This window comes from Orycteropus afer, unplaced genomic scaffold (assembly GCF_000298275.1).
Source record: "Orycteropus afer afer isolate SDZICR_OR568_19922 unplaced genomic scaffold, OryAfe1.0 scaffold00429, whole genome shotgun sequence".
Lineage (NCBI taxonomy): Eukaryota > Metazoa > Chordata > Mammalia > Tubulidentata > Orycteropodidae > Orycteropus > Orycteropus afer.
The window spans coordinates 824332-850336 of record NW_006922016.1 but is presented as its reverse complement, the minus strand read 5'-3'; the positions used below and the strand labels follow the sequence as shown (position 1 = coordinate 850336).

The 26005-nt window shown below is 40.4% G+C and overlaps 1 protein-coding gene across 1 annotated transcript in view; it reads right to left on the bottom strand.

Annotated features, from left to right (window-relative positions):
• Positions 1–26005, bottom strand: part of ITPR1 (inositol 1,4,5-trisphosphate receptor type 1) — a 471939-nt gene that overhangs the window by 44976 nt on the left and 400958 nt on the right. Inside the window, exons 51-54 of the mRNA XM_042782721.1 lie at positions 21467–21589; positions 13616–13791; positions 7941–8105; positions 1292–1487 (exon numbers count right to left, since the gene is read on the bottom strand). Of these exons, the coding sequence (XP_042638655.1) occupies positions 1292–1487; positions 7941–8105; positions 13616–13791; positions 21467–21589 (660 nt within the window). The remainder of the gene's footprint in view (positions 1–1291; positions 1488–7940; positions 8106–13615; positions 13792–21466; positions 21590–26005) is intronic.

Below are 26005 nucleotides of genomic sequence, written 5' to 3'. Positions count from 1 at the left end.
ATGCTCTTACTATAGCTATTCTTCTGTGATTTCCCAGTATGTATTGTGGCTGTTTCTTTCCCATGAAAGTTTATAAAGATATACCATATATACCGTATCTACAAAGTATTCCACCCTATGGATGCACCATAATCTGTAGGAATAATTCCATACTGCTGGGAATTTAGATTCCTTCCACCTTCACACTATAGCAAACATTCTTCTACATACATCTGTTTCTACATGAACCATCAGCAGGTTTTTTTCCCTAAGAATAAAATCCTAGTAGATTTACTAAGTCAAAGGGGATGTGTACTCCCAGAGCTTTCAATGCATATGTCAAACTGCCTTATGAAAAAACTGTAGCATAGTGCCTAAGGCACTTGACTGCTAACCAGAAGGCTGGCGGTTCAAACCCACCAGCAACTCCTCGGAAGGAAGGTTGGGCAATCCTACTTCCGTAGTGATACTGCCTCGGAAACCCAAGGAGGGGTCACTATGAGTTGGGGCTGACTCGACGGCAAACAACAACAACAACAATAACAACAAGTTTAAAATATGACTTTAGTAAAAACATTAAAGGTAAGACCTGAACATTCACCCTTAGCATTTGATATATTACATCACCCTTTGAATAAAGTGAGAACTAAACCCTGAATTCAAATTTACTCTCTGGGTGTTAGGGAGATAAAATGAGGAGATAGCTACATTGCTCAAGTGATCATTCTCTTTAGCTCAGTTATAATCAGGAAATAATATTTTTTGTCTTGTTTTATTTACTTTTATGTGGTAAAAAACATATATAACAACACCAATTCAATATTTTTTCACATGGACAATTCAGTGACACTGCTTATGTTCATCACGTTGTGCCACAATCACTACTCTGTTTCCAAATTACTCCATCCTATTAATGGAAACTCACTGTCCCCTAAGCAATGACTCCTCTTTTTCCCCAAATATCTATCCCTGGTAAACACTAGCAGACTTAGGCATCTATATATTTGCCTATTCTAGATATTTCATACAAGTGGGATCATAATATTTGCCCTTTTTTGACTGACTTCTTCACTCAGCATAATGTTTTCTAGGGTCATCCATGTTGTAGCAGGCATCAGGACTTACTTTTCTTTCTGGCTGAGTAATATTCCATTGTATGTATGTACCACATTTTGTTTATTCATTCATTTGCTCATATACATTTAGGCTGTTTCTACCTTCTGGCTATTGTGAATTGTGCTGCACTGAACATTGGTGTACTGTTTGTAAGGAAATATTTCTTATACATTAAATAAGATGATCTCAGACCTACCTGGGAGAGCTGTTTCATTGGGCAACCTATCTACTTCCAGGATAAAATCATCCTTGAAGAAAAGATAGCCCACTATGGAGAACAGGTAAACCAGGATCAGGGCCAGAACCGCTGTCAGGATGATGGACCGTCCGTTGCGAGTGACACTTTTAATGACATTAAGAAGAGTCTCTTCTCTGTACACTAAATCAAAAAGCTTTAAAAACAAACAAAAGCAGGATGATAGGACAATTTTAAGAAGGCTTGATGTTATATTTACATCAATATTCTATAATGGAAATTTGCTTTATAGGGCATTCACCCTCTTGGAAACGCAAATGGATTATACTGTTATCTTAACATTTCACATCTTGTTTGTCTTAACAGTGAAAACTGAGGTGGAAAAATGAGAAAAAGTAAACACAGAAAAGGAGGGCAGGAAACAAAAGCTACTATAAGTAGCATATGGAGCAGTTCAGGGTCCTGGAAATGGAGAAAATACAGGGTTGTACTGAGTGTCAGAGAGCAAAGGAGAGAAAAGTGATGAGCGTTCAGGCATATATTCACTTAGAAGGTATTTACTGAATGTCTACCAAGGGCCAGGCGCTCTGGGTACAGCAATGGACACGACCCTGCTCCTTATCCTCCTAGAGCAGAGTCTAACGGGGAAGGCAGACATACTACAAATAATTGCTAGGAGCAAGGAATTTGGCTTTAGATTCAGGCTCCAATCTCAGCTCAGCTCCTTACTGCCCTTATGATCTTGGGCTATGTCTTCTCCCCTTACCCTCTGAACCTCAGTTTCCTCAATTGCAGACTGGAGAATGTAGAGTTACTATAAAGAATAAACAAACAGCATATGTACAATGTTTAGCATATAGTTATAGATATTTGCTAAGTGTACAAAAAATGGTAATTGTCATTAATTTCCTGATGAAGAGACTGGGCCAACCTCACATAGCTAATAAGTGGCAGGGACATGGGAGAGGCAATGCACCTGGAAGCTTCACCCGCCCACTACTATTCCTCCCACCCCCACTTCAGTGGGGGGAAGACCCCTGCATTTCACAATGTGTTTAGAGCTAGGCTTACTCCTGGTTAATGACTTGCTGTTTGCATGAAGCTCACTTCATGGGAAATGGAGGATTCCTACAGATTATGTAGGTATGGGAAAACTATGGCTAGTGTTCCAAGACCTGCAATCTCAAGTATTTGCTGGGAGAATGGTAGGGAGCTATGGGAGGAGAGCTCTGTGGGGTTACGCTTGGACCTGCTTTAATTTGTTGCAAGACGTTGATCAAGCCATGTAACCTCTCTGGACCTCAGTTTTCTCATCTGTAAAATAAGTGAACTAAATGAGCTGATCTCTGAGTCCTTTCCAATTTAGAATTTTATATCTGAGTTCATTTTCTGGTCAGTTAGCCTTTCCGCCTCTCTAGCATCAACCTGCATCCCGAGACTAGTGTGGTGAAGGGCACAGGGTAAAGGACGATACTTACAAGGAAGGAAGGAAGAGGCATTTGGTCAATATAAGAGGGAAAAAACTAAGGGGTGAAAAGACCAAGTGCTGCTATTGATATTTGTTAAATATTTTCCAGTAACTCTATACAAAGCAGTAAGAGCAACTTCACACAACAGGTTAATCACACTTGTTTTCTGTGGTTGAGAACTTTGGAGAACAAAACAACCCTCAAATCATTAAAGTGATATTTTCTTTTCACTTACCTGCATTTTTAAATTTTAATACAGTGAACATGTATTACTTATATAAAAGAACTTTCGTCTAATCAGAAGAGTTCAATGGAGAAATCTTTGAAAACACAGAAAAGCAAAAAACAAGAACAAAAACAAAAACCACCAATAGTCCACCAGCTATAGACATCTAAGGAGCTCTGGTGGTACAGTGGTTAAAACATAAGGCTGCTAATCAAAAGGTTGGCAGTTCCAGCACCTCCAACCTACCAGCTGCTCCAGTGGGAGAAAGATAAGGCAGTCTGCTTCTGTAATGATTTACAGCCTTGGAAATTCTATGGGGGCAGTTCTACTCTGTCCTGTAGGTTTGTTATGAGTTGGAATCAACTCAATGGCAGTGGTTGGTTCTTTTGGTTTTGCAGACATCTAGTCAACAATTTATAGTTCCTTCTGGTCTTTAAAAAATGTAATATACACATATCTATTTTTATGAAAATATTCTATCAAAATACTGGTATTTAGTCAGCTTCTTTTACCTAGGAATTGTGAACATTTTCATGTCAAAAATGATCACCTAGTATTTTACTGCATAGAAAAAATACAATTTACTTAACCAATTTTCTTCTTTTAAATATTCAAGATGTTTTCAATTATATGTCATTATGAACAGTGCTAAGATACACACACCTCTGTATAGACCTCTATACACACTTGTCCAGTCACTTCTTTTCGCTGAATTTCCAGAAACAAAATCATCGGATCAAATATTGTAATAGCATCGCATTGTCCAATTTCTTTCTAGAAAAGCTGTACCAATTTATCCTCACAAGTAGAGAACATTGTCCATTTTACTCGATTCTCACTAGTACTGAGCATGATCATGCTTTTTTAACCTTTCCTTAGGTCACAGGAAAAACATGGGGATGGGGCTGTTGTTTTAATTATCAGGTCTTGCTTTAGTGAAAAGGATGAACATTCTTCCGTATGTTTGCTGACCATCTGGATTGCAGCTTTTGTTTACTGTCTACTTTGGAATTTTGCAATTTTTATCTTGGGGTCTTCACCCTTTTCTAAGGACACTCTCAATGCAGGCTTAAGATTAGGGTCAGAAAGTCTGTAGGTGTACCAGCACTTAGGTTACACACCTTCCCTTTCTGCTGGCATGGAATTTTTACAACTTAGTGAGATAAGAGTTGTTACTGCCATTAAGTCAGCTTCTTATAGTGACCCCATGCACAATGGGAAGAAATGCTGCCTGGTCCTGCGCTATCCCATGGTCACTTTCAGATTGCCCTATTGTGATCACATTGCCCTATTGTGATCCAAGGTTTTCATCGCTGATTTCCCAAAGTAGATTACTAGGTTTTTCTTCCTTGTCTGTCTTGGTCTGTAAGCTCCATCGAAACCTGTTCCTTGTCTGTCTTGGTCCGTAAGCTCCACTGAAACCTGTTTAGCATCATAGCAACACACAATACTCCGCTGACAGATGGGTGGTGGCTGTGTATGAGGTGCATTGGCCAGGAATCAAACCCAGATCTCCCATATACAAGGTGAGAATTCTACCACACAACCACCACTGCCCCCACTGCCTGCTGACAGTTTCTTTCCTTTTACAACCAGGACAATTCTTTTCAGCTCTCAGGTTTTTTTTTTTTTTTTTTTCTTATTTGTGGAATAATTTGACTGGTTTCAGTATTTTGTCTGTGGTTCTAAACAGATAACTTATATACTGCTTTTGACACTAAAAAGAACACATCACTTGAGGTCACAGGCAAGTCAAAGTCCAGACAGCTTAGAAAAACCCCACATATGAGAACACATATGAGAGATGTCTGGCCACAATCTAGTGTGACCTTGTGAAGTATTTCTAAAAATGAACTGAGCTCAGATAAGATCATCGGAAGCTCTGAGTTACTTTTTTTTTTTATCTGCTGCAAAAGACCTCTTTTTTTTTTCCTTCAAATTTTTATTGTGATTTGGGTGAAAGTTTAGAGAGCAAATTCATCTTCCACACAGCAGTTCATATATACTTTGTCTCATGACATTAACTGCAATCTTCTACAATGCAACAACTCTCCTCCCACTTCCTCCCTGTAATTACCTCTTCCCTGTGTCCTTCCGTCCCATGCACTCCTGCCACCTGAACTGTCTCCCTGTGCATACACTGCCCTTCTATTCTCCCATGATTAATCTCTCCAAAGAGTATTTCAAAACTAATATAAATGTTCAGCTCATATACCTGTCTTTTGTTTGGCTGGAAGCCACAGGAGTGGGTTCATCAATTCCAGACCTGAAGGGCAGCTAGGGGCCATAGTCTCAGGGGTTCCATCAGGCTCTATCAGACCAGCAAACCTGGTCCCCACCCGCCTTATTTATTTGTTAATGATTTTGAGTTTTGTTCCACATTGTTCTCCCACTCTATCCAGGATCTCCTATATAGATGCCCCTCCAAGTAGTTGACAGTGGTAGCCAGGCACCATCTAGTTCTCCTAGTCTCATAGTCGTATAGGCTGAGGATCACATGGTGTAGCAGTCTCTTGGACTAACTGTTTCCATGCACCTTTGGTTTTCTTCATTCTTCTTTGCTCTGGATGAGGAGGGACCCACTGTCACATCTAGATGGGCGCTTGCAAGCTTTTAAAGATCCCAGTTGCTACTCACCAAAGTAGGACGTGTAATAATGTGTTTGTGCAGTATGTTATGCCAGTTGTGGAAGCTCTGAGTTAAATCTTGTCTTTCCATGATAGATCATAGATTTGAAAGCACAAATGCCAACTGCAATGTGATCTACCCATTTCATTGAAGCTGGGACTTTTTCACATGCTCAAATGAAAGGAGATACAGTGTCATGCTTAAGAACTTGGTCTTGGGAGTAGATAGAGTTGAGCTGCTATCCTCTCTCTTACTCACTGTGTGATCTGCCACTTACTCACTGTGTGACCCTGGGCAACCTACCTAACCTCACCAAGCTTCAGTTTCATCATCTGTAAACTAGATATATTATCTGTCTCAAAGGTGGTTATGATAGAGAAAATGGAAAGAACACATGCTGAAAACTCAAGAAATGGTAGTGCCTATTATTTTCTGAGTCCCTAGGTGATGCAAATGGTTAACGTGCTCAGATGCTAACAGAAAAGTTGGAGGTTCAAGTCCACCTAGCAATGCCTTGGAAGAAAGGCTTGGAGATACACTTATAAAAATCAGACACTGAGAGCCCTAGGGAGCACAGTTCTGCTCCGACAAGATGGGGTCGCCATGAATTGCTCTGACTTCATGGCAATTGCTTGGTTATTATTTTCTAGATTGTGAGTCCTATGAGGACAGGGACTATATCTGTTGTTTCACCATTATATCTCCTGCATCTAGGATTGCCATCGATAGGCACTGTGAATGACTGAAAGAAAAGGATTCAAATGAATAGAAGAGAAGATAACCTCATATGGATATAGACTGCAGGAAAGGCCCAACTCTCAGCCAGGGTGAGTAGGCACTGTCTGAAGGAGAATCTCTTGCCTCCCGGATGAAAACCCTTGGTAGGGATGGAAGAGATCACCAATTGAACTCTTCTTGTTGGACTGGCAGATTTGGGCCTCTTCTGACTCACAGACTGGGACTCCATCCAATGACATTATTAAACGAGCCAAAAAGGCTCAGAAATATACATAGGGCTCTAAAGATTTCTGATTCAGAGTGAATGAAATAAGGCCACAAAAGTTATACATGACAATCACAAGTATATCCTGGGACCTCTCTGCCTAAACTCAATGTATAGCCAGATCTATTTTCAAATGAGGGAAAAGAATTAATTCTTCTTAGCCTGCCAACTTCTGCCACTAATGGAATGAGCTAATCCTAATGATCTGAATGGTGAATTCTTTATGGTGTTTTAGATGGGAAATGGAATGTGGGATGACAGTAACAACAGCTAGCAAGCACTGAGCACACACAGTGTGGTTGTGCTACTCTAGGCGCTGTACCTGCATGATCACATATAATCCATACAACAGCCTGCAAGGGAAACAGATTGCTCCTATCATTTTGTAGCTGGGGAAACAGGCACAGAGCAGTTAAGTAACCAGCCCAGACACCACCTTATGTATAGCGCCTCTTAGAAGAGCATTCCTTCCTCTCCCTTTTGCGAGTAAGACTCCTTTTGTAAGTCAAAGATCTTGATCATTTTACATCGTCACCAACATTTTCACATTTCTAGGCTATTTATGGATGGTTCTGCTTGAAGATCATTTTATGCTCCCTGTCACTTTATTTAAGCACACAGAAATGGCTTATCTAAAACTCTACAGGTCCAGCTAGATTCCCACTAACAACAGCAGAGGAAGCAGGTCTCTGATCAGTAATTAAAAAACCTGCTAAGTAGGAAAGTGACAGAACCAAATCATTTCTTAAACTATCAAGACATTAACCACTTGGCACAGATTTGAACACAATAACTTCCAATGAAAAGGTCTCCTGGACCCATCAGTCTACTGAGCTCATTATCATGGATCATGAGATTTTGAAAGTAGCTTCTACTCTTAGGGTCGCTACATTTTTTCCTGAGATTTTGAAAGTAGCTTCTACTCTTAGGGTCACTACATTTTTCCCATAAGAACTGTTTGATGATAGTCTCAAAAATACTCTCCTTGGCACGTGCTGGTTGAGCCCAAGAAATAAATAAAACAAAGGTGCATGTGAAGGAAGCATCTCCCAAACCAGATTGTAGGCATCTTCTAATACAGAAAAGGGAAAGATCTGCTGTACATGGTATGCTGTCCGGTAGTGCACCTCCAGGGTTCCTGATGGCTGACTTGGTTCCTGTGTAGCTTTCCTCTCCAGATCCTCCACATGATGCTTACAGTGAGGCTATAATCTCATGAAACTAGGCATACTAATCACTATTAAAAGGAAAGGTCTGTCATGAGATAGAGGATATAAGACACTTTCCTAGTATTCAACAAGCATTTTGACACTAGGTACCCACCAGCAAACTGTAGAAGAATTCATGGACAAAGAGCCCCATGGCACATATCAGCAAATACAACAAGTGATAAAGGAATTCCACATCAAGGACCATGGCTCGGTAGCCTCTGGTGAACGTTCCACAGTTTCCCACGAAGCTCATCAGAAAGATGATTTTATTGCAGACCTGAGAATGAGGACAGGCAAAGTCAGATCACGTGGATGACTCCCAACTTCAGACCCTTCAGAAGAGCTAATGGATATTCTCACACAAATCTATTTCAGTAACCATGACAGCAACTTATAAGGTACCATAAATTTGGGGACCAAACAAAAGCTGGACTATAGAACAGCTTCCTTTTGCTCCAAGTGTCCAAAAACCCTCCAAGAACCATTTTGCTTATCTAAGTCATTTCATTACTTTGCTTTTCAGGCATATTACAAATTACATGGTAGTCAAATAACTTCATGTTCAACAGTAATCAAGCAGCATTTGTATATGACAAAAACAAAATTAACACATACTGAGATTATGATTTTCAAAATGAGAGATGAATAATTTCTAACATTCTTATATGAGTTAGTCAAACACAGAAATCACCTCAATCCATGAACTCTGTGATCAGCATGATTAAAAATGTTTTCTGAATTTGTTACATTCTAGGCATTATAAAGTTGCAATTCAGTGAAAAGCAGACAGTTCTTGTGTTTGTTCCTGATTTCACAAGGAAAATGATACACACACACACATACACACACACATATATTTAAATAAAGAAGGAACTTCAGAGTGAGTACCATCCCCCTCTCCTTTCTTCTGGCAATAACTTCTCATTTTCCTTTGGGGATCCATCCATTTCCATATAAGTCGTGTGGTCCGAGTGGGGTCAGTCCTGGTCAATCAGAATACTGGGTTCCCCTGGCTATCCTGGGAGCTCTGGTAGCATAGTGCCTAAGGCACTTGACTGCTAACCAGAAGGCTGGCAGTTCAAACCCACCAGCCACTCCTCAGAAGGAAGGTTGGGCAATCTACTTCTGTAGTGATACTGCCTCAGAAACCCAAGAAGGGGTTGCTATGAGTCGAGTCTGACTCGACGGCACATAACAACAACAACCTGGCTATACTGACTGGCTTAGGGATAGGCACGTGACCAAATGGAGCTAATGACAGATTTTTTTCTGGAACTTCCATATAAGACATTCTTGTTCTCTCCCATCTTGAACACAGAAGGATGTATGCCCTGGGTCTGTTTCCATGCCATGAACCTGAAAACACCACCAACAGAGGATACAGAGCCAAAAGATGCAAAGGAGGAACTGGGCCCTGATACCACTGTAAGGGGCCCCTATATACAGCTATGCCTGAAGCTACTATCATTATTTCTCAGTCACATGAACACATACATTTTCTCCTCTTTTTAAACTAGCATGTGTTAGGTTTTCTGACACCTTCAATAAAGAAGCGCTAGTTCATCTATTGTGTAATGGAGACCCATGTTGTTAGAAACCTCACGTATGTAGTGCCTAAGGCACTTGACTGCTAACCAGAAGGCTGGTGGTTCAAATCCATCAGCCACTCCTCATAAGGAAGGTTGGGCAATCTACTTCCATAGTGATACTGCCTCGGAAACCCAAGGAGGGGTTGCTATGAGTCGGGTCCAACTCGATGGCACATAGCAACAACAACATCAACAGGTTGCTAGAAAAACTTCAATCAGTAGAAGGCTGCAGAGAAAGATCTTCTGAGGCACTTGGTAAAATCATCTTCTGCCATCCTACCTATCTTGGCCACAGGTGCTGGGGGAAGTTCTGCCAGTTAATCTGGTAGGTCAATGTAAGTGAGCTTTTCAGCTATCAGATAACTGAGGAAGCCAACACCTTCTGTGAACTTTTGGCTTTCTCCGACAAGCTAAACATTCAATACACCAGTTTTGTCAATATTCTAACCTCTGCCAGTGGAGGATTATTTCAGAGGGTGGAAAGGTATTGACTCTGGATGATTTGTGTTGATAGGGTTTCAATTAAAAACAGCAACCATGACAAAGACAATGCTCTGGTTGATGTTACAGGACCTCACACAAGCCCAGGCTTCGGATGTTTTAAACAGAACAATCCATTTCACTTGAATCTACTCTCTCCTTTACAGCTGAGTTTTCTCCTGGCTTCACCAGCAAGTATCTCCTATGCCTGGTCTGAACCTGCTGTCTCCACATCCTCCTGACTCTGCTTGATTAGTCTTAGATCTGGCTTTCAGTCCCACTTCTCAATTGAAGATGCCCTTGGAGAAGACTCTAAAGGCTTCTGGCAAGGATAAATCCAGCAGTCTTTTCCTATCTGCTTTTACCATGTAATCCCAGCTCTCTGCAGAAAGACATGGCTAACCACCTCATCCTTCTTTGCATTCTCCTAGCCCTTGGCTGCCCATGATACCAGACTCTACCTTGTCCTGCTTTTCAAGCTCTCAGACCACCAGTGTTTCTTCCTCCATCTGTCCATGGCTACTCTTCCTTTTCTGGTATGCTTTATTTGTGTTTCTCTTTTTTAAAAAATTCCCTCTAAATAATTATTTATTATAGCTATTCCAGCATCCCTTCAACTAATGTTGTAATGTTATTATAAATGGAAATTAATCATTTAATTGGAGTCTTTCCTCCAGCTGATCTATGTTAAAGTATATCCGTGGAATGATTCAATGCCAGAGAAACAAAAAAGCTACACAGCCCATAGAAGACAATGTCGGAATCATCAAGTGTCTTTTCATTTCTTTATTTTGTATTTCCTTTTAAATAGCTTCCCTTCACTGCAAGTGATACCTACATTCCCCTCCATAACCCTGATATCTCTTTAGCACTCTGGTCATGCATGTCCAAATGCCAGAGTGAGCATTAATAACTTGTCAATTCAAGCTAAGTCAATAATTTAAATGAATTTTCACCCTGAAAGCTCTATCTTTGTAAGACTTCACTTTGTTGTTGTTCTTATTTGCCATCAAGTCAGACCCAACTCACAGCGACCCCTCCTTGGGTTTCCGAGGCAGTATCACTATGGAAGTAGATTGCCCAACCTTCCTTCAGAGGAGTGGCTTGTGGGTTTGAACTGCCAGCTTTCTGGTTAGCAGTCAGATGCCTTAGGCACTTTAGTTGCCTGCATTCTTCTTCTACTCATTCATGACAGAAAATTTGGAGTTATCTTTGCCTCCCTCACCAAACTGTAATGCCTTCTTTGCCTGAAGAAAAAGCCCACAATCAAGGCCCTACATTTTTTCAAGTATAAGACTATGACCTACACCTGCCATATGTCACTATTTCCTTTTATCTCTGACATCTGTACCTTCCTTCTTCTATGCTATAACCAAGACTCAACTTCCTCATACCTAAATGAAAGAACCACTGGAGCCCCTTAAATGGTCCCCCTGCCTCCCTAATGTAATCCACATAATGTTGTTGTTGTTGTTGTATGTGCCGTCAAGTCGGACCCGACTCATAGCGACCCCTCCCTTGGGTTTCCGAGGCAGTATCACTACGGAAGTAGATTGCCCCATCTTACTTCCGAGGAGTGGTTGGTGGGTTTGAACCACCAGCCTTCTGGTTAGCAGTCAAGTGTCTTAGCCACTATGCTACCACATAATGTATAACTAATAAAAGAATTTTCAAGAATACGTCTTTGCATATAGCATTTCTCGGCTCAAAAAAAAAAAAAACCACTTCAGTCACTTCCCACTACTGGGAACAGTTTCCTATACAACACTAATCCTAAGAGATACCTAAAAAAAACAAACAAACAAACAAAAAAAAACAACAAACTATGGTCAAACAAATTTGGGAAATACAAATACACTGTTTTCCTTCCTTGGAGATTCAAACTGCATATTAACATAGTAAAGTCTCTGAGAAGTCCTGCAGTGAAAAACTTGCCTGCTTTTGTTTAATCCAGTGTTTCCTAAATTGCTTTAATCATGGAACCCTTTGTCCATCTAACACTTATTAATTTAGAACATGCTTTGGAAATGCTGATCTGGAGGATCAAATCCAATTATTTTTGCCTAAAATTTAGCTCCCTGGGTTACTTGTACAGGGTCAGGATCCACCCACCATATCAGTGCAGAAACTACAAATTAGGTGACATTCCACTCTTTATTGGCTCTTGACAACATCCTGGGCTCCCCATGACTCTGCTCTGGACTATTGGACCCATTAAAAAAAAAAAAAAAAGCTCTTCTTAATCCCTACTTCCCAGCAGGTCCTTTGCATTCATTAACATGTAACTTCAACTCTATCTCCTTCCCCAGAGCTTGTCAGCTTCAAGTAGTCTCTTCTCTTCTACAGTCCTTGTTGCCTTGCTATTTGAATACCCATATTGGGATACTTACTGTTGCAATGAAATATTATTCATCTTATTTTGCAATATCATTTCCATTTTTGTACAGTGACCTCAGCTTCCTTATATGTTCAGGGCAGAAACCTCTGGAAGGCATTTTTAGATTTCCACAGTGACTTAGATGTCCGAATTTCCTCCTTCCTTTCACCAGGAACCCTCCCCAATTTGTGGTTGTTCTGTTTACCTAGTGCTGCTCTGACAAGAATATACCACAAATGGGATGGCTTGAACAAACAGGAGTTTATTCTCTTACAGTTTGGAGGCTTTGAGTACAAGTCCAAAGTGCCAGGCTCTAGGGGCTGGGTGAAAGCCCCTGAACTTTGGGCTGCAGCTCTGCCTTTTGCTTCTAGCCCACTGAAGCTAGAGGCATCTCTTCACTCAGGCAGCTACCGGCTGCTGAGGCAAACAAGCCCAAGGTCAACAAATAAAATGGCATAGTCCTGATGTTACTAAACCACACAGCAGGTCATTAATTCAAGTCCATTTTAAGTCCAAGGTTGGCAGAGCATGGCAGGCTGCTGAACAATGACACAAATATACACAGAGTCCAAGTGTGTCATAAGCTAGAGATCGTTCCCAAAGCTGTTCCTTATATATGGGAAACAGCCCACATACCCAAAGGCAGCTACTCAGCTGCTCACAGTAGATTCCACCATGGAATTGATTGCCAGTCTTATCATAGGGAATACTACATCCAGCTGTCCAGCCACTCAACCAAGCCCAGCCAAGTTGACACACACACTTAACCTCCACAGTGGTCTTCTATCAGCTGTTTCCACTTCCTAACAATCTGCCTATACCTGCAGTTGGCTTTATCCCTTACCTGCACTGAAAAAGCATTTCCAAATATCACCACTGACTTCTCACATAACTCTTCTTGGTTCTCCCCTTACCTCTCTGATTGCTCCATCTCTGTGTTTCGAACAGTCCTCCTTCCCTTGCCTCTCTTCTATGTGGTCCTCACCAGGAGTGAGTACAGTGTTAACATTTGCTGATTGAACTCATTGGCTAAAATCTCCTCTCTCAATAAACCTTTGAACAGATTCATTAAAACTAATTTAAACCTCAATTGTTATTCTTCTTTCTGCTTAAGTTTTGAGAGAGAGATTCCCTAAAAATAGGGTGTTCAATGTCCAAACAATGCATTGAGAGGCTCATGGTACCATGAGAAGCTTTCTCTTACTCCTGCTATTTTCAAGTTGACCCAAACAACATTTTTCTGCAAGGAAAGCATAAGCCAAGAGATTCCAGGGACCAGAAAGGAAGGCATTTCTATTGACCTACTAACAAAAAATTGCCTATGAAGATATTTGTACTTACATTGAAAGCACCCAGAAGAAACAATGTGGGTTGTAACCCAACTGAAAATATCAACCGGAGGATTGTGGAAGCAATTAATGCCCGGATGCCATGGGGCTTAGGGAGAGCAATGACGATAGCCAAGGAGATGAGCATGGCTGTCCACAGCAGGCCTGACAAGTGTGGCTCCAGAGTCCCTGGAAAGACAAGGTGGATCTGTCATAGATCAGTGCTTTTACCCAAAAAGCAAAGACCTAAATGTGCTTAACTATGCCTGCTTCAATCATGTCTGGCCTTATCTGTTGCAACTCTCATCTCAAATTCTCTGTCCCAAACAGAGGAATGGATAAACAAAATGTGCTATATATCCATACAATGGAATATTACTCAGCCCAAAAGAGAAATGAAGGCCTGATGCATGCTACATCATGGATAAGCCTTGAAAATATTATGCTACATTAAATAAGTCAGACACAAAAGGATGCATATCTATGAGCCCATTTATGTGAAATATTTAGAATAAGCAAATGTATAGAGATCAAAGTTTATTAATGGTTACCCAGGAGCTGGTGAAGGAAAGGAAGACAATGAACTTCTGTTAAGAGTGATAAATCTGGGAATGGCTAAAGGAATGGTTGAACAACACAATGAACTTATTTAACATCACTGAACTGCACACGTGGAGACTACTAAAATGGGAAATATTATGTTATCTATATATTTTCTGTAGCGATACTGCCTCGGAAACCCAACGAGGGGTCACTATGAGTCGGATCCAACTCGACGGCAGTGAGTTTGGTTTGGTTTATATATTTTCCACCAAAAACAGAAAAAAAAAGGAAAAAAACTCTACCCCAGATACAACCAGTCCTATCCATTTGTTTCTTATTTCCAAGTCTTTTTACATGTTCCTTCTGCCTGAGAAATTCTTCTCCTTTTCCTATTCATCTCAGGTCTCAGCTTAGCTATTACCTCTCCCAGGAAGCCTCTTCTATTTTCTTCTTCCTCCCCAAAATGTGCCAGATGCTCCTTCCTTCTCTGTGTTCCTTGCACTCTCTGGCTATCCCTTGTTGCTGTTAGCTGCCATTAAGTTGGCCCCAACTCACAGTAACCTCATGCACAATGACACCAGACCATTATGATCCATAGGGCCTTTCATTGGCGGATTTTCTAAAGTAAAGTAAAACCAGGCCTTTGTATCTGGTCTGTCTTTGTCTGGAAGCTCCGCTGTTCATCATAGCAATATGCACACTTCCATTGTTAGATGGATGGTGTCTGTATATGAGGTGCAGTGGCTGAGAACTGAACCCAAGTCACTGCATGGAAGGGTGACATTTCTCACCACTGAGCCCCCATGGCTCTTGATCATCCTCATAGGAAACTATATTCTACTGGTCAATTTACTTGTTTCTCCCTCCCTAGTCTGCAGGCTGGGACCTCTGGTAGCATAGTGTCTAAGGCACTTGACTGTTAATCAGGGTTTGAACCGCCAGCCACTCCTCAGAAGGAAGATGGGGCAATCTACTTCCATAGTGACACTGTCTCAGAAACCCACAGAGGGGTCGCTATGAGTCGGGTCCAACTCGACGGTACATAATAACAACAACAACAGTATTCAGGCTCCCGGAGGGAAGTATTTGGCACCCAGTAGGTACCCACCAAATAAATAAAAACAGTAAATAAAACTCAGACATGTGTCACACTTTGCCCAAGGGAAGGAGAACTAGAGGCCTAAAGTTGAACTTTTATTAAAAGTATGCAAAGGAATATTACAGGTCCCCTGCCTGAATCAGAATTCTTCAAGGGAAGGAGGAAGGCAACTTCCGTATCATTAGCATCATCCCACAATTAGATTATCCTTGTAGTCAAAGAGCTTATACCAGTGTTTGTCATCTCTTGCTATTGCAAGTTCTATTTAGGGTGTCCCACGAGACGGCTTGGTTATATAACATGAGCCAACATGGCTAAAAATACAGTTCTGTAAAACACTCATTAAAGAAAAACACACTCCTATTTCAAATGCTGTCACATTTTGAATCTCCTTCAGATGTAAACAAGCAGCACTACATGATTAAGGCCACTTATATAAAGGAGTTTCACTTCTTCTGAACTACTGGGATTACAGCACCATCCAGGAAAGAGAAAAAACAGCATTTTCGAGAACTGTACAGGTTACAGCTCTTCCACAAATTTGCTGGCTGCCCTAGTTTATTTAGTCCAAGATTCAGTTTCCCTCTAAATTTGCTCCCCCTGACCCCAACCACTTACCTTTTCCCTTTTGATATCCTTCAAAAGGAAAACCAGCTTAGAAATGGGCTCAAACAGGTAGAGTTTTTTCAGTTTTAGGAAGAAGAGATGTTGAGGCACAAGTGTGTTCCTTGTGCATTTAACAACCATCAGATATTTTACTAAGCCTTTTACATCAATTATTATTTATTTAATCCTTACACTCACTCTATGAGGTTGCTACTACTAGCTCTATTTCATTGTAGAGGAAACTGAGTCTCAGGTTACATAACTTGCTGAAGGCAGTACAGCTAACGGCCAGAGTTATTTGACTCTAAAGTCCTTAACTAATTTTTTAAAAAAACAAAAAAATCAACCCCCCCCCAAAAAAAAAAAACCCTCAGCTTATTGGGGTCAATTTAAAGACAATAAAACCCATTCAATTTAAGTGTAAAATCTGATACACGTTGGCAATTTATACCACCACAATCAAGAAACAGAACATTTTATCACCCCCAAAAAGTTTCTTTGGACCTGTTTGTAGTTGATGTGCTTGTCCCATCTTCAGTCCCGGACAACTACTGATCTGTTTTCTGACACTGTAGTTTTGCATTTTCTGGAATTTTATAAAAAATAATCATATAATATGTAGTCTTTTGTGTTTGATTTCTTTCAGTTAGCATAATGATTTTGAGAGTCAGCTAGGTTATGGCATACATCAATATTTTGTTCTTTTTATTGCTGAGTAGTATTCCATACTATAGATGTACCTCAATTTATTTGTCCATTCAATAAATGATGGATATCTGGGTTGCTTCTGCTTTGGAGTCATTATGAATAAAATGCTACAAAGAATATTCAAATACAAATCTTGGAATTTTCATTTTTCTTAGACAAATAGATAATAGTAGTCTGTTGGATCATAAATACATATTAACGTTATAAGACGCTGCCATACTGTTTTCAAAATGATTGTACCACTTTTGCCTTCCAGCAGCCATATATGAGAGTATCAGTTGCTCCACATTCTCACAAATACTTGACGTGAACAGCCTTTTTAACTTTAGCCATTCAAGTAGGTTTGTAGTGGCAAGTCACTCTGGCTTTAATTTGTATTTCCCTGATAACTAGTGATATTGAGCATCTGTTCCTATGCTTATTGGCCATCTGCACATCTTCTTTTGTGAAATATTTGTTCAAATCTTTTGCCCACTGTTTTAATTGGATGCCTTATATTACTGAGTTGTAAGAGTTATATATTCTAGATGTAAGACTTTTGTCAGATGTATGTTTTGCAAATATTTTCTCCAAGCCTGTGGTTTGCTTTTCATTTTCTTAACTGCCAAATAACTGTTTTAAACTGCCTCTTAAAATCTCAATAGGATAAATGTGTGCATTATGATGAATGTATCCAAATTCTGAAGGGGTCAATACAAAAACCTGCTATCTTCCTACTATAAAAGCAACAGTGCTAGATTCCAAAAACAAACAAACAAACAAACTCTAAACAGATACCTTTGAGACATTTAGAGAAATCTGAATATGGATAAGGTACTAGAACATTTATTGATAGTTTCGTTAGCTAAGATAATGGCATGGAGATTATATATATTTCAAAATATCCATATAAGTTAGAGATGCACATTGAAATATATATGGGCAAAACAACAAGATGTCTAGACTTCTTTAAAATATTTCATAAAAAGTTGGCAAAACATTGATAAATGTTAAAGCTGTATTGATACATACATCACAATTCAATATACCTGTATGAAGATTTGAAAATTCAATAATAAAAAAAGTTTAAAAGTAGTACTATATTTGCTGGGAGTTCTGGTGGCGTAGTGCCTAAGGCACTGGACTGCTAACCAGAAGGCTGGTGGTTCAAACAACCAGCCACTCCTCAGAAGGAAGACTGGACAATCTACTTCCATAGAGATACTGACTTGGAAACCCAAGGAGGGGTCGCTATGAGTTGGAACCGACTCAATGGCAGTGAATTTGGTTTTTTTTTTTTTTTTTTTTTTGCTGTAATCATCATAGTATGCCCACAAATTCACTAAGAAATCTGAAGCTGCCTAAGTTTCATGCTTTTTAAAGATTGTGTGACTCATTAATTCTTAAATAAAGTGAAAAAGGGAGCTTTTAAGGCCACCAGAGTCCTGACAGCCACAAGCCTTATAAGCCATAGAGTCACATCAGCCCATATACCAAAGTCACTGCACATATCTATTTCCAATTTTGGAAGTCTTATTTTCATGATTCAACAAGAACAATACCAAACTCAAAGAAACATTTTCAGGTAACTAACCTGATCTTGTTTCTAGGCAGGGCTAACACAACCCTCCTGGTTAGCAGTGAGTTTAAGAAAATGTACCAAAACATCTTGAAAAAGAAATAAAAATCCCTTTGAGAGTGAAATGATGTGTTTGAGGCAATCTCAGTTACCATATAATTGAAAAGTCTTCCATAGGTCTAATCAATCTCCTTTCCCTTTCAGGAGATTTAATTATGCTTTCTGGTTTAATCCATCAACATGAATTTCTTAAACCCATGCTTTCAAAACAGGAAGTCTTAACTCATGCAGATTGGCCACAGTTGATGCAAGATTCAGGACATACCATTTTAGCATTGAAAGGACTCTTAAACAATCATTTCATCCAATGGGTCTCAAACTTTGATGGGCAAGATACGGATATCCCAGAGATTCTTACTGAGTTGGCAACTACTTTTTCATAAATTCTATATGAATTTCCCAATCATTGGCTTAGTCTATTACAGCGGACAACAAGGACTTAATGAAGTGGTAACATGGCAAAGTAGTGGCAGAGCCAGGCCAAGACAAAATCTCAAGGTTCCTTAGTCTTGGTATTCCCATTAGATGAGGCTCAACACTGAAGGGTAGGGAGCTACCAACTCATTGTCCCCAGACTCTAGCCTGAGGGCTACCACCAGTCACCAGTGATGAAAATGGTCAAGGTGTATAATGTAAATCAGTTTTGAGTATTTTTAAAGAAATGGAGAGCAAATGAAAACACATCCAAACTAATGGTTGAATAACCTATTATGATGAGCATGGCAACTTCCCCAACATAGTAGGAGACCTTAGGCTTCTGTTACATCCCACTGAGCTCTTGGCTGCCCATTCCACACACTTGACACTGCTGGATGACAGTCTGGGTGACATTCTCCTCAGAGTTCTGTAGTGTGTGTACTTGCCAAGTCTTTTCAGATATAGGCACTTGTGATTCCTGACATGTCATTTAAAAGGAAAATCCCACTGGGGCTTGTGTTTAGGTATTATTATTATTATTAAACCATTCAAATAGAACTTTCTATGTAACTTAAGGGAGCTCTGGTAGCATAGTGGCTAAGGCACTTGACTGCTAACCAGAAGGCTGGCGGTTCAAACCCACCAGCCACTCCTCGGAAGGAAGGTTGGCAATCCTACTTCCGTAGTGATACTGCCTCGGAAACCCAAGGAGGGGTCGCTATGAGTCAGGGCTGACTCAGCGGCACACAACAACAACAACAACAACAACAATGTAACTTAAATCCAAATGAAAAAGCTCTCTAACTCCTCAAATGTGTAAGGTAATTGTATAACACCAGATCAAACATGGTGCCATTGAGTCAACTCTAACTCATGGCAACCCCATGTGTTACAGAGTAGGACTGCTCCATAGGGTTTTCTTGGCTGTAATATTTAAATAAGCAGATCACCAGTCTTTCTTGTTGGCACCAACCTTTAGGTTCAAACCACCATCCTTTAGCTTAGCAGCCGACTGCACATCGTTTGCACCACCTAGGGACCTCAGTTAGGCGTATAAGCATAACCTAAGGTGTCTTCAGGAGCTCTGGTAGCATAGTGCCTAAGGCACTTGACTGCTAACCAGAAGACTGGCGGTTCAAACACACCAGCCACTCCTCAGAAGGAAGGTTGGGCATCTACTTCTGTAGTGATACTGCCTTGGAAACCCAAGGAGGGGTTGCTATGAGTCGGGTCTGATTCGATAGCAAACAACAATAACACAAGGTGTCTTCACTTTCAAGTTCTCCTTAAATGTACTTTTATTACATATACAAGTGCTGTCTGAGTCATTAAGAGCTGAGTCTAAAACTTAATCCTGTACTGTTTTTGTTGAGGCATTTGTTTGATCATGTCTTCATTTGGAGAGACTTTGCTAGCTACGGAGTAGAGTTGGCTGTAATCTTTATGGTTGGCTATAATCCTTATAGAAGCTGATCTCCAGGCCTCAATCTTCTGCAGTACTGCTGGATGGGTTTGAACTGGCAGCCTTTAGTCTACCAATCTAGCACAGATTGTCTGTGCCATCCAGGGACCTTACTCCTATGTGTCTTACTTTTGGGATCTTTTTCCCGTTATATTCCACACAAGATGGCTCCTGGCTGGTTTATATGTGAGGTGATCTGTTAAAAACCTCTGATGAAGAATTTAGCTGAAAAGTAGACCTCCAGGAAGGGTGTGGTGTGTGTCAGAAGAGGGCTCTAAATGTATCAGAATAAGCACTTTCACGTTTGCCACCAGAAAGCCAAGAGTGCGAATCCCTTTAGAATGTCATTAAGTAAATTGAGGGAGCCTAAACAGAAAAACGTTTCTCCTGAATTATTTGCCTTCTCTCAGAATATGGAGAATGCACACACAGCTGACTAGAAGGAAAGGAGGGATGGGGAAACCCATAAAGATTGTGCACATGATGTTTTATTATGTGAAAAATGGCACGCAGCTTGTAATAGACTAAACATTCAGGGATGCATGGTCTGTAGTCATTCTTGTCTTGCCTCGCCCCACCCTTCACAAAAAAAAAAAAAAATTCCAGAGATTTCTTACAAATTCTTCAGTCTGAAACCAATTCCAGAAATATGGTGTGGAAAAAAAAATCTACTGGACTGAATATCAAAATATCAATGATTTAGGGTTAGCTCTGCACTAAAGCTAGTGCACTATGCATCTTTGGCCAAATCTCTCAACCTCTTTGAGACACAGTTTCCCAACATATAAAACAAGAGGGCTGACCAGGATGATTTCTCACAGTTTTAGCAGTGTATGGTTTCTTCTCTTTCTTTCCTTGTAAATAAATATGGACATAAAATGTGTATTATTTTAAGTTAGATTTAAAACTAACTTAAAACTTTCATCACGTAGGGAAATGAGTAATTTGGGATCCTAAATGTTGTACCAATAATGACAGGGGAAGACCATCAACAAGATGGATTGACACAGTGGCTACAACAATGGGCTCGAGCATGGCAAGGATTATAAGGATGGTGTAGGACAGGGCAGTGTCTTGTTCTGTTGTACATATAGTCTCTATGAGTTCGAGCTGACTTGATGGCACCTAACAACAATGACAGGGGTTACTGTTGCTTCGAATAAAATAAAGTGAAACAAAAAATATTGCCAATGAGTTGACTCTGACTCATAGCATCCTCATGTATGTCACAGCAGAACTGGGTTTTCAATGACTGGTTTTTCAGAAGTAGGTCACCAGGCCTTTCTTTTGAGGTATCTTTGGGTGGCTCTGAATGGCACCAACCTTTCAATTAGCAGCCAAGTATTTAACCATTTGTGCAACCCAGGAACTCTGCTTCTAATAGTTTCCTTGAAATCAAAGATATAGGTACCTCCTCGGACGCCTTTAAATGGGTAGAAAAACGCCACCAGCAAATTCATCAGGACAGCCAGGTTAAAGGAAATGCTGCTCCAGAAGGACATGTTGCGGGCACACCAATACAGAACCGGCTGGGCTGTGGACACAAAGACGAGCCATGGGAGTGAGACTGCCAGTCAGTATGCCGGGCATTCAACACCACCCTTCCGCCCGCTCTTCCCCCACAAGTCCAGTTTTGTTCCCAGTTTTTACCACAACAGTCAAAATGATCATTTGTTTTGAAGTTGACTCATAGGGTCATAATGACAACAGATTGGTTTATTTCTGTTTGGAGCACTTACTGGAACAGAGGGTGTATTTGGGGGCAAGGGAGAAGAGGAGGAGAAAAGTTGGTGCATCTAGAAACCAAGTGCCCCAGTCAACACCAGGCATGGAATCTAGGGGTTACCCAGAGTTCACCCTTTGAGTCCTTAGTTCCCCTCAGGGCTCCTGGACCAGATAAGATGCCCAGAGAGATGCAAGAATTCAATTAGCATTCCAGAAGTGTGGGGAAGGTGGGGGTGGAGGGACATAGCATTCAGAGTTGGGCCAGCTGGGTTGCAGATGAGGACTGGTACCATGTCCACATTGTTCCCTTGCTCATAATTATTAACTGACTTGCTGGTGCCTAAAAGCAAGACAATGATCCCCTTCCTGACAATGAGTCACTAGCCATCTCCCTGAAGTCTTATGATCACTCTTGTTGTGCGGGGAGCTAGGAGTGAGAGTTGCTGACTGGTTGGTGAGTAGAGATCTCTGATTCAAAATGCTACAGGGAAAGGATGTGGTGCTTAAGCCATCACAAAGGGGGCAAGAGACACTTTAGATATTATTATCACCTTTATTGTTACCATAGGGGATACAGTAGGGGGCATTCTCAGTCTTAGAACAAAAACCCATGGCCACACTTCTGTGTGCAATGGTGTGTCATTCCCCCCTGAACTCTTTTTCAGTGGTCCTTTACCCTTAGGATAATGCTCAAAATCAGTCTCTGTGCCAGAAGCAAAGTTTTAAAAAGATAGTCTCATCCAACGTTCTTGCCCTCCTGAGCATGGAGTACACAAGAATGGATCTCTACCATGCATTTCTTGTTCCCAAAGAAGCCATCATATAACTTTAGGACAGTAGCTAATGAGAAACCCAATGGCCCTATAATGAAGCTAATAGGTGCAGCCAAGCCTTTGGAAGCTTCCTTCCAAAATAAAGTTATAGGACAATTAAAAAGAGCCCCAGTTAATTTAATAATTGCTGGTTTCATATTTTACTTGGTAATAGGCAATGTTTCTAAGCTGTAGAGTCTAAGAGTGATGAGCAATCATTTAGTCTAAAATCACTCATTTTAGAAATGAGGGAAACAGGTCCAGCCGAGGCCAGAAGCTGTGGAGATGTCATTAACAGTAATGTCAGTAATTCTTGGATAACCTGGGTCACTTAACCAGGTCAACAACAGGGAGAAAAATAAGTGCTCATGTCACTACTCAACAGAGTAGTTGACTAGGATTCAATCAACTTACAATTAACAATTTACTCTTTTGTTTAATTTAACTGCTAAAGCCAAGTTAAGATGATAGGTCATCTGCTCTGGAAACAACAGCTACTGGTGTTTCATTGGGGACAAGTATGTATCTGTTGTAGATATGAAAAACATTTTTGTAAGAGGATAGAAGAAATGAATGATAAGAAACTCAGTGCTGTTGATGGTTGAAGCTGAGTGACGGGTACATGAGAATTCATATCACTCTCTACACAGTGGTGGTGGTGGTGTTAGTTACCAGCAAGTTGGTTCTGACACATGTATAATACAGCAGAACTGCTCCCTTGGGTTTTCTTGGCAGTAATCTTAACAAAAGCAATCACTAGGGCTTTCTTCTGCAGAGCTACTAGGTAGGATCCAACTGCCAACCTACAGGTTAGCAGCTGAGCACAAACAATTTGCATGATCTAGGAAACTTCCTTTCTACATTAGTGTATGTAAAAAAGTTCACAATAAGGAGTTTTTCTTTTCTTTTTTTTTTAAAAAGGGAATGGCAAAGCTCAGTGACAGACTGTATAAAGCCAGCATTCTTTTCAGAAAGAGCTCTCAATATCAAACATGAGGCCATTCACTGTTGGATACTTTAATACAACTGTAATAAATTACCTTTGGAACTATGGCATAGAGTTCACAAATATATCTTATTTTTTATAAGGCTAACATTCCACTTAAATTGTTGTATCACTTCCATGCACGCCCTCTGTGGTGATTTAAAAATATGTCCACAAATTCTTTGATGTTCCTCCCTCCAAGAGGTAGAGCTTAATTTCCTTTCCAATGAGGGTGGGCTGGACTTAGGAATTTTCTTCTAATAAAATAGAATACAGTAGAAGAGATGGTGTGTGACTTCCAAGACTAGGTCATAAAAGGCATTGAGGCATCCTCTCTGCTCTCACTCTCTCTTTTGAATCATTTGCATCTCTCTCTTGAACCAAGTGCCATGTTCTGAGAACACTTAAGCAGAGCTATGGAGAGGCCCATGTAACAAGGAACTGAGGCCTCCTGCCAACAGCCATGTGAGTGAGCTTAGAAGTGGATTCTCCAGGTGCAGTCAAGTCTTTGTTGAATCCTGACAGCAACCTCATGGAAGAATCTGAACCAGAAAGCCCCAGCTAAACTACTCCTAAGTTTCGGACCCTGAGAAATCATGAAATAATAAATGTTTATCATTTTAAACCACTGAGTTTTGGTTAATTTGTGACTCAACAATAGGATAGAACAATAGGATAGGCAAAATAATGGGCACCCTAAGATGTCCATGTGCTAATCCCCAGAACCTGTGAATATGTCATCTCATATGACAAAAGGGCCTTTGCACATATGATTAAGTGAAGGATCTTGAGATGGGGAGATTCTCCTGGATTATCTGGTTGGGCTCAAAGTAATCATAGGCTTCTATTCAGTGAAAGAAGAAGGTAGGAAAGTCATTCAGAGTGAAGCATGGGGAAGACCGACTGACCATTGCTGGTTTTGAAGGCAGAGGAAGGGGCCAAGAGCCAATGAATGCAGGTAGACTCTGGAAGCTGGAAAAGGCAAAGAAACAAATCCTCCCTTATAGCCTCCAGAGGAATGCAGGCCTGCCAACACCTTGATTTTAGCTCAGTGAGAACTATTTCAGACTTCTGACCTCTAGAAGTGTAACATAATAAATGTGTTTTAAGCTGCCAAAACAAAACAAAAAAAAAAAACAAACTCACTACCGTCGAGTTGGATCTGACTCATAGCAGCCCCTCCTTGGATTTCCAAGACAGTATCACTACAGAAGTAGATTGCCTCATCTTCCTTTCAAGGAATGGCTGGTGGGTTTGAACCACCAGACTTCTGGTTAGCAGTCAAGTGCCTTAGGCACTACGCTACCAGAGCTCCGTTAAGCTGGCAAGTTCGTGATAATTTGTTACAGCAGCAATAAGATACACCTTCCCTCCTCCAATCTCTCAGGACTGTGTTTGTCCAAGTCTTACCTATCCTTCTAGGCAATATTCAAACCTTACTTTTTCTACTTCCACAATGTGTTCTCTTCCTCAATCACAGCCATTGAAAAACATGTCTTTGTGGACTGTCCTCATCAGTCAGTAAGTTTCTGCAGGAAGGAATTTTAGCTTACATATTGAATTCCTCACTGTATGTTATAGCATGTTTTCTACTTAAACAACCAGTTGATTGTTGTCATGGTGACCTCATGTGTGTCAGAGTAGAACTGAGCTCCACAGAGCTTCCAGTGGCTCATCTTTTGAGAGTAGATCACAAGGCTTTCTTCTGAGGTGCCTGTGAACCGTGAAGGGCTAAAAGTTGGTTGGTTCTACTGATGCTTCTACATTATAGCAAAAACACAGAGTTGTCATGATCCCAGATAGAAAGGGAAATTTAAATAACTTTAACTTAGGATCTTGAGGGAAGGATGTCAAGCTGGGTCAGAGAGATGATGTGAAAGCACAGAATATATACATATATACATATGTACATATGTGTATATGGTATGTGTGTGTGTGGTGACATGTGAGTAGGTACATACATGCTCATATGTCATGTGAGTAGAAGAGAGTTTCTGGAGAACACAGCATTTAGGGATGTTAGTACTTGCAGAAGAAAATACTAAGCAACATCAGTCTTAGACCACAATTTGTGTCTCAGATGTAGCTACAGGCTTACCAAAGTACAGGTTACCCTTCCATGATACAGTCAAGAAAAGGTAAAGGAGTTACACAAATAAACCAGAAAATTTTTGGCAGATTTATTAGAAGATAAATAAGCTACTTAGGGGGGCTGAAAAATCCATTTTATTAAATTGCACTTCTAATGAATCTATTTCTTCCCTCCCTCTATGTATGTAATCATGTTTAATTCAGTTAGTATTTTCAATTTCTCTCTTACCAGCAGAAAGCTTTGAAGCCAATTAAAATCTTTCAGTTGACAACTATGGTTGGGTTTAATCTTCACTGAAACAAAAACTTAAATATATATATATATATATATCTATAT